This window comes from Bos indicus x Bos taurus, chromosome 23, assembly GCF_003369695.1.
Source record: "Bos indicus x Bos taurus breed Angus x Brahman F1 hybrid chromosome 23, Bos_hybrid_MaternalHap_v2.0, whole genome shotgun sequence".
In the NCBI taxonomy this organism is placed as follows: domain Eukaryota; kingdom Metazoa; phylum Chordata; class Mammalia; order Artiodactyla; family Bovidae; genus Bos; species Bos indicus x Bos taurus.
This window is the reverse complement of record NC_040098.1, coordinates 20,805,153-20,821,399: the sequence shown is the minus strand read 5'-3', so window position 1 is coordinate 20,821,399 and position 16,247 is coordinate 20,805,153. Positions and strand designations below refer to the sequence as shown.

General features: G+C 40.3%; 1 protein-coding gene across 1 annotated transcript in view; it reads left to right on the top strand.

The window, feature by feature from the left end:
* Window positions 1-10,429, top strand: part of LOC113881982 (24-hydroxycholesterol 7-alpha-hydroxylase) — a 118,917-nt gene extending 108,488 nt beyond the window's left edge. The window contains exons 12-13 of the mRNA XM_027525110.1: window positions 8,390-8,481; window positions 9,836-10,429. Of these exons, the coding sequence (XP_027380911.1) occupies window positions 8,390-8,440 (51 nt within the window). The 3' untranslated portion in view covers window positions 8,441-8,481; window positions 9,836-10,429. The remainder of the gene's footprint in view (window positions 1-8,389; window positions 8,482-9,835) is intronic.
* The last annotated feature ends 5,818 nt before the right edge of the window (window positions 10,430-16,247 follow it).

Here is a 16,247-nt window from a genome sequence, read left to right as displayed (position 1 = left end):
CCATATCAGTAAACAAAGGATGTTGCAGTCATCAAGCCATCATGTTACTACCTTCCTGATGGTGAGCCCTGAGGGAACTCAGAATAGAAACGCCATCAAGGATGCCCACCATCAAGCAGGTGGCAGCTAAAGCTATCTCAGTGGTGCACCCAGAGGAGACTCAGGATGAGAAAACACAGCATTATGGCCCCCAGATAGCTGAGGTATATATCAAAGGAATGATTTCAGTGAGCCCACACTCTTGCCCACCCTCCCATTCTCCCATATATAGAAAAGCCCACACTCCCATACATAAAGTGAAAGTGAAGTCGCTCAGTCATGTCTGACTCTTTGCGACCCCATGGATTGCAGCCTAAGAGGCTCCTCTGTCCATGGGATTTTCCAGGCGAGAATACTGGAGGGGGTTGCCATTTCCTTCTCCAGGAGATCTTCCAGACCTGGGATCAAACTCGGGTGTCCCGCATTGTATGCAGAAGCTTTACCATCTAAGCCACCAGGGAAGTCACCTCCCATACATAGAAAAGTGCTAAATTCCTTAACTTGAGAAGTCTGGTTTTCTTTAATCAACAGGAATCATTTGATGTTCTGACTACCAGGTCTTTGTTGCACATCTCATATATTCTCTGGCTCCTCTCTTGTCTCTTTGAAGCAGTCACTCAGAGCTGTCTGTCTTCTGGGCTAAATTCCTCAGTTTTGTCCACTGATTAGAACATAATTCTCAGCTTTTAAGCTGTGCATTTTTTTTTCAATCAATACACCCAAACCAAACTAACAGGAACCCCTGGATAATGATATAGTTTCTCCTTAGTGCCCTAAAATGTTCAAAAGATGTAGAAAATCTCAACAAGTAATGACTGAATTTATTACATCAGCTGTATAATAATAGCCATGGATCGTCTCCAACTGTTTCTCCCCCACAGCATCATGAAGAAGAGTCAGCCAACCTCAGTCTTAGATGACTACACTATTTCCAGTGGAACACACACAACCAAATGCAACAACAATTTAACTTTGATGATAACTTGTTAAGAACACCATTTTAGAAGACTGTTTGACAAAACATATTTTTAGGGCTTAGAGAATGTCTATGAAGGATTTTTTTAAAGCCCACTCATACAGAGCACTACCTTATCCCAATGATTTCAGTTCTCCAGAATTGCCTCATAAGTCATTCCTAATATTAACCCAAGGCTGAAATAGTGGTATGCTCTTTGGGTTTAATTATTTAGTTTTCATCTTACTGTTGGTTTCATAGTTGTGGAATATAAAAGTGGAATCATGCTACTGGCATGAAGGAAAGGAAGCCCAGTGTCATGGAAAGTAGGAGAGGAGAAATATTCTGCTGTGTATCCTTACTTCTTCTAGGATGCTTTGCCTTCTGAGAGAAAATGGGTACAATGATCGAGTGCCTCCTGTTGCATCAGAATACTGTAGGAAAAATTCAGCATGATTCTTCAGTAGGAAGAATCCTGAATGGAAGAGACTTGGGAGCAAGAATGGTGGCTCAGTGATAAAGAATCCATTCGCCTGCCAAGCAAGAGACCAGGCTTTGATCTCTGGGTCAGGAAAATTCCCTTGAGAAGGAAATGACAAACCACTCCAGTATTCTTGCCTGGAAAATTCCACAGACAGAGGAGCCCGGCAGTCTATAGTCCATGGGGTTGAAAAAAGTTGGACACAGCTGAGCACAAGCATGGAATGAATGAATGAATTCATTCTACCACTTCAATAACTTCAGCAAGTCAATCTCTGAGTTTTACTTTGCTCTTCTGTAAAAATAATTTCACAGATTATTTCTAAGAGATCTTCCAGTTTTCTGATTCTATCATGGCCCCAAATCCATAACCTTTTCTATCTTTCCTGATTTTTCAAGGAATCCAGGTATATTACCATTATGCTACTTCTTTATCAGATTGTTTTCTGTTAAGTCTTTACCTAGAAGTCCATGTTATCCCAGGACTCCTCCTGGATTATTAGGAGAGAGGTTAAGTAATCTTTGTGATGATGCAGATGGAGCACCCCTTTCTTGAATTACAAAAATCGTGAGGTTGGACCTGCAGTTCAAGTGTTGGTCTTTTTCTCTGTTGGAGGTACTGTATTCAACTCAAGTTTCTAGCAAAAAAAAAAAAAATCATTTTTTTTTAGCTCATCCATCCATCAACCATTTGTGACAATGATTGCACTTACATTGGTGACAACATACAATTTTTGGAGGGATTGCACCACCCAGCACATGGGGTCTTAGCTCCTCAACCAGGGATCGCATCCATACCCCTAAATGGGAAGCATGGAGTCTTAACCATCGGACTGCCAGGGAAGTCCCAGTAAATTGATTATTGATTGGTGACTCTTTCATCAATCAAAAGGTATCTCTCATCATTTTCTGTGACCTGAAGGATATGTCAGGAACTACTGGACTAGTAAGAATGTTAAGGACTTTGTCTCTGTTCCTGAGGTCCTTCTATTCCAGGTAGAGAGAAAGGGCTTGTGTAAAGCACTACAATAGATGAAAACTCAGACAAAAAGACCATGAGTTACTTTGTGTGATATTGGAAATAAGCATATGGAAACTCCTACAAGGGATTGGGTTTTGTGGGCAAAATAACTTGGTCAATGCTTCATGGGGAAAATGAACGCAATTGAGAAACAGGAAGAATTAGGAAGGAAATGGCTGATATAACAACTGAGGAAAGTCATGAGGAAAAGCTACCTGAAAAGTGATGGGTAGGGCCACTGCTTCCCCATTATCTCCTCTTCTGGTGAACTAAACCTTGCCCTACTGTGACTCAAAGGACAAAGCACAGCCTCTGGAAAAACAGCCAAAGGTGAGGAACCTTCCTGAAGCAAAAGGGAAAGGAAATTCACACAGGGATGCACAATATGGTCTGGAATTAGATAATCCAGGAATTAACCTGATTTTTCCCTTGTAGTTTCAATAGTCAACTGTATCCTTGGAGCTAAGGAACATCCAGATTATGAGAGATTCTATTGGTTGCTCTTACTTCCATCAGGACAACTCTTTTAGCTAATGTTGTTTTTCCTGGACATGCAGATGAGGATCAGAGCATTCTTTCAGCATTAGTATGGAATGGTGTCAGGAGTCAGTTCATCATGTCCAAAGGTTGTTCGCAAAGGCACCAGCCATGATCATTTGTTTCAAAGACACTTAACATGATCCAGTTTGATATATGGGAGAGTAAGGCTCAGAAGTTTAGGTGACTTATCCAAGGTCATCACAACTATTTACATATAAGAGCAATTGGATTATAATTTTACTATAATGTTGTTTTTAATGAAAAATGTTGATGTTAGTTTTCCCATCCCTCTACCAAAACTATAAAATCCCCTTCTGATCCTGTCCTAAATATAACTATTTTTCAACATCTTATGTGTACCCAAATTCGTATGTCCTTAGACACTAACTTGAAGAAAAATTGCACAAGGAATACTTACTTCTTGTGGAAAATAAAAAACTACAGAGAAGTACAAAAATGAAAATTAAAACCATCTGCAATTCTATCTCTAGACAAAATCATAGCTATATATTCCATATATCCTTCCTATGCATTATATACATATTTTTAATCTAAAAGTGAGAATTTGTGCTTTTAATGGTATGCAATTTTTTTCATTAATATTTGTAAGCAAGCTTCTCTGTGACTACATGTACTTTTAAGCCTCATTCCTAATGCTACAAAAAAATAAAATAAAATAAAACAAGTTGGAGCCATCCCTGGTGAATTGCTTAAATCCATTCCATAAAATGCCAAGTTTCTTCAAAACTACTGACCTTGTTTGAAAAAAAATGTATTTGGCTATAGTTATGCAGAAATGTGAAGCTCTTCCCCTTTTAAAATCAGATGGTATTAGCAACTCCTATTTTAAGCTTGTTTATGGAACTAGAATAATACTGAACATAGATATATAAAGGTGATTACAGCAGTGCAAGTCTGACCTTTGGAAAATCCTTTCCTGTATAAACAAGTTCTGGAATGTTTTAAAACCTCTAAGCCAGTCAATTTCTTTTTTTGTTTATCATCTACCTGAGTCAACATGCCATGTCTATTTTATTTAGAGTATGAAATGGAAATGCCTTGGTTGCCTGACCATACACGAAGGAGGTGTCTTTGAACACCATAGGCTCCTTGCCTCAAACTCAAGGCTGTGCTGAATTCTCAGAGCCTTGCCAACCTCACACCACCAGCAACCCTAACTTCCTTGTATTGGTGGACTTGCTTGTTTGGTTCTGTCCTGTGTTTCTTCACTGTCCTACACCCATGCTAATCTTATTTCCCATGTCTATGTCTTTATACTGATAAGGCTTCCCCTGGAATATCCATCCCCTCCAGCATGCGTGCATGCTTGCTCAGTCGCGTCTGATTCTCCGAGACCCTGTGGACTGTAGCGGCCAGAATCCTCTGTCCATGGGGTTCTCCAGGCAGGATTACTGGAGTGGGTTCCCATATCCTCCTCCAGGGGATCTTCCCAATCCAGGGATCGAACCCCTGTCTCCTGTGTCACCTGCATTGGCAAGTGGGTTCTTTACCACTAGCACCACCTGGGAAGCTCATTCATCCCCTCCTATTCCAACCCTATTCTTCTTCCAGGACCAGCTTCCTCAGAGAAGCTCTCCTGGTGATTCATCCTGCACCTCTTGCCTCCACCTGCAACTGACTAGCTCTGAGAGTAAGACTTGCAGGCACAGCATGGCCGTCTTTGCTGTTCCTTACTTTGTTTTCCACTAAGCCTACTGCCTCTTTGTGGGCAGAAGCTGTTTTAGCTTTCATTTGTGTTTTTCACAGCAACCATTGTTAAGTCAGGGGCTGCCTAGAATACAGATTAAGTACAGACATGCCCTGATAATGTTTCAGCTTGTGATTTTCCAGATTTAAGATGGTGCCAAGGCAATGTGCATTCAACAGAAATTGTACTTTGAATTTTGAATTCTGATCTTTTCCTGGGCCTCCGATGTGTGGTACAATCCTCTCTTGTGATGCTGGGCAGTGGCAGCTCACAGTCAGCCATGAGATCGCCAGAGTAAACAACTGATACACTTACATCCATTCTGTGTCCAGAGAACCATTCTTTTTTTACTTTCAGTACAGTATTCAGTAACTTTTGTGAAATATTCAGCTTTATTATAAAATAGGTTTTCTGTTTGATGATTTTGCCCAATTGTGGGTTAATAAGTGTTCTGGGCACGTTTAAGGTGGTCTAGTCTAAGCTGTGATGTTGGGTAGGTGTTGTTGTTTGAGTTGCTAAATCATGTCTGACTCTTTGTGACCCCATGGACTGTAGCCTGCCATGGGATTTCCCAGGAAAAATTTCCCAGTGAGTGACCATTTCCTTTTGCAGGGAATCTTCCCAACGTAGGGATCAAACCCATGTCTCCTGCATTGACAGGCAGATTCTTTACCTCTGAGCCACCAAGAAAGCACCCGGTGAGGTGTATTAAATGCTTTTTCTATTTATGATGCTTTCAGCCAAGGATGGGTTTCTCAGGATGTAATCCCATCGTTAAGTCAAAGAAGATTTGTACTCAGGAAATTTTTGTTGATTAATGAGTGTTTAGGAGAGGGAATGGAGTCTTTTTTCTATCTGTTCCTCTTAGTTGCTAGACCTCAGAAAAATTATTTAACCTCTCTGAGTTCCAGTTTCCACTCCTGGGATGGAGTGAAAATATCAATCCCTGTAAGGTTGTCACACAGAGAAAGATTTAATGTGAATAACACGGGGCACAAAGGGCCTCAACAAATGGCAGCCCCATCAGAACAGACAATTGGACCTGCTCCTTTGACCTCTGACTTCATTAAGGGCTGAAACTAAAGTGTAATCCAAATTCTAAAATGATTATGAATTCTAACCCTAAGGAAACTTTCCAGCATTCTCAATATATGTATCTTTTGTTATAATACCCCATAGCCTGCTCCCAAGACTGGGATAAATATGCCCCTTTGAATATGCAAGCTTCTTTCACCAAGTCAACTTTACATACACACACATACATATTTGCATATATGCATAAATGCTCTTATATTCTGAACAGTGAGAATGAATGGATAACTGTTACACATGCATATGCAGATAAGTGTGCATAATTACACATTACATTATACAGCTTGTATCTGACTCAATGAGGGCTTTTTTGTTGTAAGTGACTGGAACACACTCAGACTAGTTTTAAGAGAGAAGGGAGGACTTTCCTCATGGTCCAGTTAAGACTCCCCTTCCAGGCAGGGAGCGCAGGTTCAGTCCTGGTCAAGGAACTAAGATTCCACATACTGTATGGAGCTGCTAAAAAATTAAGTTAAATTAAGAAATAAAAGGTAGCAATTTTTTTTTAAATAGAAGAGAAGGGAACTTGGGAGGGGGCCAGGTAAATGCTTATATTAGTTACAATGAGATTTGGCCATGCATCGTTTTTAATTTTGCAAAACAATTTCTTAAGTAAGATGCAAATATATTTGTCTCTCACATAAGAGAAGTCCAGGAATACACAGTCACAGTGACCCTGAAATGCCAGGGCAAGACTGCCGCTTCCTGTTCCACCATTATCAGTCCATGGCTTCTGTTTCATGACCCAAGATCCTAGAATATCATTTCTAGGAATTATTTTAACAAAATCAAGGATGTATTAAAAGATATATATATGTATACTCAAAATGGTTCTTTATAGTATTGTTTGTAATAGCAAAAAAAAAAAAAATCAGAAGCATCTAAATACCTAAATATACAACAGAATGAAGTTGGAAAAATAAATTAGTTTAATAGCCAAATAATAAAATACTATCATGTCATTAACACTTGGATGAAGTTGTAAAGTAAGAATCATGAATATGAAAAAAAGTCTGTAGATTATTAAATGAAATAAGCAGATTACAAAACCTGACATATATGATCTAATTATGAGAGTGCACACATTTATAATTTTTCTATACATTTGAAATTATTTCCAAGCAAAATTAAAAAGAAATGTGTCTGTTAGGTAGACAAATATGAAATAGACACATAAACAGATGGAAAGAAAAACTGATACATAGATACATACATAATCAGATAGAAGAGGGAGAAAGAGATAGAGAGATTAATGAATTCTGCCTCCTCAAGAAAATTACAAGCTAAATATTCAAAATATATAAGTGGGCTACCTGATCAACATTAAGTTAAAGCTGGTTAGGAGAGAGAGAAGTAAAAGTAAACACACTAAATTATCGGCAGAAGCTATCTTTTAATGGTCAGGTTGTTGTGATCTTTATTTTCTTTCAACTTTCTCTCCCTCTTCTGATCCCTGAAACACATTTGAAACTTGACATCTGCTGCTCTGTGATATCAACTAATATCATCATTAGTTGATTAGATATCAACTAAATAACTTTTTGTTTGAGAATACTGCTTCTCAGAGATATTACAAGTTAAACATCCAAGAGATAGGAGTGGACCGCCTGGTCAAGGCTGGCTCCAGGTCAAAAAATTTGAAATGAAAAACTGAAGCAGAGAGCACAGGGCTTGCCATTTTCCAAAAGAAAGACCATGAAAGTAGACCCAGTTGAGTGGAAGACCAAGTGCCTCAGTAAGCCCAGGCACTGACGTGGTTCAGAGCACGGATCCAAGACCAAGATGCCTGGCCTTATGAAATCACTCTCTGCCTGTTTTCTCCCATGTAAAGTGCAGATAATAACACTGTGCCCTTCAAAGACTTAAATCAATACTCAAAGAGCATCTAGAATAGTGCCTGGCACTCAAATGTTAGTTCTTATTAGAAGGAATAGCATGTTTTCTTTTCTCACTATAACAGCAATACAGAAAATTTACCAAGTAGGTTTAAGAAAAAATAAGAAATTAAAAATCTATGTTCTAGATGCTCAGATATAACATTCTTAGATGTAATGATTGTTGATATTCTGAATATATTTTTAAATAAAAAATTGCTTCTCTCTGTATCTTTGTGTGCATGTATCTAGAACTCTTTTTACAGAAAAGGATATCATACCAAAGAGAACTTTATAAACTTGCTTTTAATACAACATGGTGAACATTGTTTTATGTAATTAAATATTTAGATGAACATTTTGAGATGTTTTAGTATTATTTGAATAACAGCTAGAGCAATTGGGGCAGACTTGGCAAGTTTCAAGAATCAAACATCTTTCATAGGAGTCAATAAAGAGAATGAAAACCAGAGAAAGATGTAATTTTCTACTCTAAATATTCAAACGGTAAAATTAGGAAATGACAAGAGATTGTGTAGAGAGCTTTTAAAGTGCTAAAAATAGTACTAAGGACATTTAGAAATCTAGCCATGTTCTCGGCTTAGGAGGAATTTGATTACTTCACTTTATAAAAGTATTAAATTATTTTCCCTCATTTTTTGTTTTGTGCCTATTTATAGAGAAAAAGAAAAGTTATACTTTATTCCAAGAACAAGGAGATTTTGAACTAGGGCTTCGAATACTTTACAAATTTAGCTATGATCTGACAAAGGTAAGTGCATTCTTCACACTCGTTGGGACTGTCCTTTCTAGGTGGGAGGAGGATGGCCACCCACCCGTGGGGGGACTGCTCTGAAGGGGTGTGCTGGGGAAGGGGACCAAGGTGCAGGTGATATGTGGCTGGGTGGGGAGAAGGAAGTGGCAGCTGGGACACCAACAGTGTGAATGGGTTTGGATCCTGCCACCTCACCCGTTCTGTAACCCCAGACAAGTCATTGAGTCTAGATGGCTCACTTTCCCCTGATTGTACCTCCTCACCCAACATAGAGCTCTAGACACTACACAGAAAGTGCTCAGAATGGGATCTGGCATACCCAGTCTATATGCTTAGAAAAGGTTAATGCCATCAACATCATTATCAATTATTATTTTGGTTTTTTGATTAATTTTTATTGGAGTATAGTTGTTTTGCAATGTTGTGTTAATTTCTACTGTACAATAAAGTAAATCAGCCAAAACATATACATATATGCCCTCTCATTTCAATTCCTCCCCATTTAGGTCATCACAGAGCACTGAGTAGAGTTCTCTGGTCTATAAAGTAGGTTCTCAGTTAGTTATGTATTTTATACATAATATCAGTAGTGTATATAAGTCAACCTCAATCTCCCAATCCATCCCATCCCTTCCTTCCCCTCTGGGTTCACATGTTTGTTCTCTACATCTGTGTCTGTATTTCTGTTTTGCAAATAAGGTCATCTACACCATTTTTCTAGATTCTACGTATATGCATTGTTTGTTTTTCTCTTTCTGGTTTCATTCTATACGACAGTTTCTAGGTGCATCCACGTATTGTATTTATGATCTCCCTAGGCATACTTTGGCCACCTGATGCAAAGAGCTGACTCGTTTGAAAAGACCCTGATGCTGGGAAAGATTGAAGGCGGGTGGAGAAGGGGACAACAGAGGATCAGATGGTTGGATGGCATCACTGACTCAATGGACATGAGTTTGAGTAAACTCCAGGAGTCGGTGATGGACAGGGAGGCCTGGCATGCTGATCTCTAGTGTCTGGCTGCCTTGGGAATAGCTCCACTTGAGTATCTGGATAACACCAAGAGTTTAATCTTTTAGAAACAGAACTGGCCCCTAATTCAGATCACTCTGATTCTGAAAATTGTTTCTGATGGCAAAGCCCTTGTCATGCAATTGAAACTCACCCTGGTACTTTGGCTGTCCCCACTAGGTAATGAACATAGGGCCTCTGATTCTTTATACCTTTGTAGCTCCATTCTCTCTGGTAGTCCTTGGGAGGTGATGGTTAATAAATAAATGCCTTTTGAATGAAATGATAAAAATGAGTAAAAAATGATAGAAAGAACACCATGCTGTTCTGTCCCTTTCAGGCTCCCATTCCTGTTGGAAACATAAAACAGGCTGCAACAATGCTGTTATCAAAGCACCTTGGAAGTGAATTAGGAGAGCAGAAGAGAGAGGCTGGATGGAATGATCTGATGAACTGGAAAAGAGGAGAGACTTAAGTTCTGAAGCACTGGTGGGACCTTTCTCACACTGTCTGTGACTGTCAATGACACTGTCGAGATGCTGCTGCAAACACTGCTGTCCTCAGCACTCTTACCCAGACATTCTAGAGGCTGACGAGTACCTGTGTCCATTCCTCAACTGAGCATATTAACCTTGCCTACAGCATCTTGGTCTGGTGGCTGTGGGCTCTCAGACCTGATTATACTTGACTAGTCCAGACCTGAGACTCCAAATTGAGAGTGATTTTTCTTGATACCTTAGAGAACACTATTCAACACTTGCCCTACAAATCTAAAAGGTTTCCAAGATCTTTATTTGTTAACTCAAAATGTCCGTGGTACAGTCGTTTCTTCTAGAAGATGCAGTCTCTGTGCCTTTGAAAGAGTGATAATGAGCACAGCTACCATTGAAGTGGGTACTTTATATTTCTAATTTTTAGTACAATCTACAAAACATGTATGTTTATACCAGTTCAAACCCATTGTGGCAAGTGACACAATATTAAATTCCAAATGCTTAAAACAAAAGGAAGTAATTCATTGGTTTAATTGGTGAAAAGTCTAGAGTTTGTGGGATGCAGGCATGGCTGTATCCAGGGGTCCAAACAAGCTTTTTGACATCTAGTCTCTCTCCATTTCGTGGTCCTGCTTTCTTTCTTTGTTGGCTACTCTGTAGCAGATTCTCCCTACATTGTGACCTCCAGAAGCTCCATTTTTACATCTTTACAGTTCCCAGTCCAGCAGGGAAAAGAACCCTCTGCCCAAATCTTTGACAGTATCTCATTGGCCTTGGCTGGGTCATGTGGTCATCACAGACCCAATCATTGCTGCCAAAGGGGTTTGATCCTCTTGTTGATCAGGTCTTGGACACATTCTCAGTTACCTGCTCAAGGTTCACTGTGAAAAAAAGTGAATTCTTCCATGCAAATTTAGGGTCCTTTACAATAAGAGACAGGACAGAGACTTAGGCAACAAATGATCATAACAAGTTTGATCTTGGTTTCACAAATGAGATAGCTAAGACTCAAAATTATTGGCCTTCCCTGGTGGCTCAGGTGGTAAAGAATCTGCTGCAATGCAGGAGATCTGGCTTCAATCCCTGGAAAAGGAAGACTCCCTGGAGATGGGAATGACTACCCACTCCAGTATCCTTGCCTGGAGAATCCCATGGACAGAGGAGCCTAGCAGGCTACAGTCCATGAAGTTGGACATGAGTTGCACATGACTGAGCAACTAACACACACACACACAATAATTAAGATCCTATAGCCAGGGAGAAGTTGTGCTAGCAGGAAACAGAATCTATCTCAGGTAGTTAGAGACTAATGATGAGATAATTTGTAGAGATGCAGACAGTATTAAGGGAAAGAGCAAAAGCTGTTGAGGTGCTGGGAACCCAGGCAAGGCAGGACCACTTTGAAGTCTGAAGGGCAAGGGCTAGATCCCAAGAAGAGAGGCAAATGACAGTGGGCAGGGGGACGGAGGGACATGACCACTGCCAGAAGTGCAAAGTGGAGAGGGAGCATGGAAGGGAAATGAGATCTTTGACTATCTCTTCTCCACTCTGATCTTCTTCCAGTACCTCCCATTGGGAACCAGCAACCAGCTAGTATAGGAGGCAGCCAGGGCACAGAGCCAGGACAAGAAGGGCAGGAATGAATGGAGAAGATTTGCTATGTCAGGTTTCTGAACCCAGCTCTACATGATCTGAAGGGTTATATCCTCTACCCACCTTTCATATTTATGAGTGTGTGTGGTCAGAGACCTCTAGGTAAGCACATGTAGATAAGACATTGTTCCCCTGCAAACTTGACTGGCCACTCTCCCTTTGCAGCTGGCTTTCAGACACCTTGAATCTGTAGCTTCTTGTGTTTTTTTCCTGTGGCAAACCCTCCCCATAGTACCCACTGGCCTTACCACCTGGCACTGATTTTATTCATTCAGTGCCTCACCAAAAAAATTACTTGGACTACAAGAAGTGTTATCAAGGACCTCTCAGGTATGATCCACTCCCTTCCATAAAAAGGAGATACACTGATTATCCTTTGGGAAACCTTTGAGATTCATGCTCCAGTGAGCACAGACAACTTGGCAACAAATCCCAGTACCTGAAAAATCTAAGGCTCTAGGGTTTAAGGAAATGAAATCAGAATTCTGAACTTTGAAGGAAATGCCCAGTGCTGTCTAAACCTGTGGATCATTGTCTTTCTGGCCATACTGACTCTCAAACCTCTGATTTAACCGAGTGTGAGCTATCTGAGCCCTTCAGATATGTTGAGAATATTTCCATGTTCCGACAGAGATATGGTGCATGAGCCTTGTGTTTATTTCAATTTCTGGAAAATTCTCTATGTTCTGCATCACAAAGGGAGATTGTTTTGGAGAAACTCAGGCAGATTAGCCATTGGCAGTCTTGCTTCCCATTTTCCTGAAGGTTAGCTGATAGCAGCTCTTTTTGTCATCATCCCTAGTGGTCTGCACTTGGATGGTTGGAAATAGTCCTGAACTGAGACCAAGTGAGGACGCCTGGATCTGAAGGGCACGTTGAGGTCATATGGACCAAGGAGCCACCTAAAATTGGCTGCTGTGTGATCTCTACCTGAAGATTTCTCATGAGACAGAGATTTCCAATTCATAATAAAATAGAGAGCCATTGCATAAATTCATATTTTAGAATCCCTCTTCAAAAAAAAAAAAAAAGGAATCCCTTTTCTATCTCTCACTAGTGCTTTCTCTGCCTCTTGCAACAATGTGGGATCAGTAGGCACTGTGTTGACCACATGTCATCTTTCTTAATACTGACCATTGCTATCACGTCTCTTCAGTTTTTCTAAAGAAGCCCAGGCTAAGAATGTCCATTTTATCCTGTTTTCCATCTGACTTTACTTCTAGACTCCTTCTGTCTTGATTTTGCAGCGGCAAACTCCCTCTAGTTTACTATTTTCTCCAGTAAACCACGGCTTGTTCTCTATGAGGCCTGACCCATGCCGAGCTCCATGAGGCCATGGCGCCCAATGATGGGTTAGGATTTGTTTTGTTTTCTAGCTGCCGTGGCATGATCTTGGCTCATATCGAGCCTGACTTCAGTAAAACCCCTGGATCTTTTCACAGGGATTCCTGCCAAGCCGCAGTTCCTTCTTCAATATCTGTGGAATTGATAGTTATAAAAATAACATTCACATTTTCTTTTATTATTAAAGCCATACACAATAATTGGAAGAAATTTAGAAAATGCAGTCAGGTAACTTGCTGATTAAAAAAAAAATCAGCAACAATCTCACTATCCAGAGAAATCTGAAACGAATACTTTGGTGATTATTAAGCATAGCAAACTAAAACGCTAACAGGACCTGAGCAGGGGTTGTAAATGTGTGAAGCAATCTGAGAGTGAAACAGCAGGGCATGGAGGGGTGTCTTGTCACTGAATGATGGCAGCCATCATGCAGCAAGGGTGACCTATTATTTTCTGTAAGTGAGGACTCCAAAAAAAACAGAACCAAATAATCTGATTTTTTTCAAGAAGCACTGTACATGCAGAATTTTATGAGAAATCTTATTAGATACTGGCAGTTAATTTATACGGGGCAAAGGATTCATGTCTTTGGAGGCTCTTGGGTCTTGGAGATGCTAGTAGCTTGGCCTTTCTGGCATATATCATTCTTTCTTACTTCTCTTGATGTCTTAGGAAAGAGAGGGGGGGCTCATCCTCTCTATATAACAACCGACAATTACTGGTGATTGCCTAAGTTAACCTCTCCTGGTGCGTTGTCCTGTCACGCACCCTTTCTCCTCTCAGCTCATTTCTTTCCTATCCTCTACACAACTTACTCTGGTCTCAGCACTGTCAACAAGAATTGAGCCCTAAACCCTATCTCTTTGCTGTATGTACTGCTTTCCTGATGGGAGCAAGTTCAGTCCTCGGAGTTTAAGTGACTCAGATTCAAACTCCCAATCTGCATTTGTGTGCCTGCAGGCCCTGTAGAAAATTGCTTTGACCTCTCTCTAAAACTTGGTTTCCTCATCATTTGAGGAAAAAGATGATGTTTCGCCTGAAAAATAGTTTAGAACATTAATCGTAATGCCTGTAAAACACCTCAGGAAAGCACAGCTGTTGTGATATGATTATACTTGGTTTGCTTACATTAACTGTTCTCCCCAACTTGATGAGGAAAGAGTGACTGCTTTAAAATATTCCTTGAATAAATGAATAAATAAAAGAGTGAGTAAATGAATAAGATGAAAATCCATAAGCCTGCTGGAGAATGCAAGTCATTTTTAATGGTAGAGATACAAGGAGGAAGAATGAAGACAAGGGTTTACACTGGGTAACTCTGGTTCTTTCCTCTCTGATCCTGCTTTTTTATATGCCAAAGAAATGCTGGCATCAAACCAAGTATCTTGTCAGACTAGTATTAACTTTAATAATTGGTTACTAAACAGGTAGTGGACTCTGTGATTTTTCAAATATGTGGGAAATAGACTTTTCAACTCAGACTTTTTGAAAATATTTTGTCCTCCTAGAGACTGCTCTCTCTGTTACCAGTAGCAGATCTTTCCCTGAACAAGGCCTAGAAATACATACATTATACCTTGGGACATGTGCTTACTCTGCTCTGTCCCACTGGAAGGTCTGCTCAAGTCCTCCAGACAGAAAAGTTTATGGGGTCTAGGAAGGTGTTTGTAGACTTCATGAATATTTTTGAAATAAGTTAATAAACCAAGAAAAATTTCAATGGCAAAGATAAGACTATATTTTATTTTGGGGACTTCCCCGGCAGTGCAGTGGCTAAGACTCTGCTTCCAGTGAAGGGTTCACTCCTTGGTCAGGAAATGAAGATCTTGCATGCTGTGAAGTGTGGCCAAAAAATAGAGTTAAATATATATATTATTATACATATAATATATACTATAAATATATATATAGTTATTTTTATCCCTGCTCATTCTCTGCTCTCTACTAGCTGTATAACCCCGTAGAAAGTGATTTTAACCTCCTCAAAACTTAGTTCCTCATTCATAACACTGGGAATAATGATCCTGCCTCCCACTTTTGTGACCTCCAATATTTGGTAAGTTGCTTTTGGCTGCAAGTAAAATATCAATGAAACCCTGACTGAAACTGATTAAACAATCAGGGCATTTACTATTTCATATAACAAGATGTCCCAAGGTAGGTGGTTCAAAACTAATGGGTACCAGGAGGGAGAAAGAAGGGGGAGGGGCAATAAACGGGAAGGAGATTAATAGGTACATACTATTAAGTGTAAAATAAGCTACAAGAATATATTGTATAGAATGGGGGCTATAGCCAATGTTTTATAGTAACTATAAATAGAGTGCATCCCTTAAAAATTATGAATCATTATCTTGTACAACTGGAACATATAATATTGTCATAGGTCAACTATAAGCATTTTTTAATGGAAAAAAAAGCTAAAAATCGTAGATGGTGCAGCAGCTCAGTAACGTCTGGGTTCTGAGGCAGCCTCTCTGTGGTTTTCTCAGCTCCTTTCATGGCCATGCGACAGCTGCCATCACATCCTCACAGGCAGCATTCAACCCAGGAGAGAGAAAGAATTCCCCAGAAGGTACCAGCAGATTTTCCTTTAGGTGCCCCTGGCCAGACTCCAGGCACATACCTACACCTGACTAGAATTAGAGAAGAGACCGATTGTACTAATGATGCTTCATTCCCTGGGGCTGGAGGAAACAGCCTCCCTCTCTGAGCACCTTGCACCCCCGTATCTGAAGAAAATGGGGTGTTGGATCTTAGGACAAAGAAGAAGTGGCTGTTGAATAATAATAGCTAATAGTGATAACTGTTTTTTACTGAATGCCAGCTATGTGCCAAGCACTGCTCTGGAGACTTGATGTGGGGGAATTCCTCATAACATACCTCCGGGGTGGTGGTGGTTCAGGCGGTAAGTCGTGTCCCACTCTTGCGATCCCATGGACTGGAGTCCACTATGCTTCTCTGTCCAAGGGGTTTCCCCGGCAAGAATACTGGAGTGGATTACCATTCCCTTCTCCAGGGGATCTTCCTGACCCAGGGATCAAACCCGTGAACCCTGTCTTTCTGCAGGGTAGGTACCATTGCTCACAGTTTACACATAGGGAAAAAGAAGCACTGAGAGGTTAAGTTGATTTTCCACTGGCACACGGGCAGCAAGCTGGTAAGTAGACAGGCCAAGGTTTAAATCCCGGCCGGTTGGCTCTAAAAGCCTATGCAATTAACCCCTCATCTATGCTGCTCCCCCCATGAGGGTCTGCCAGC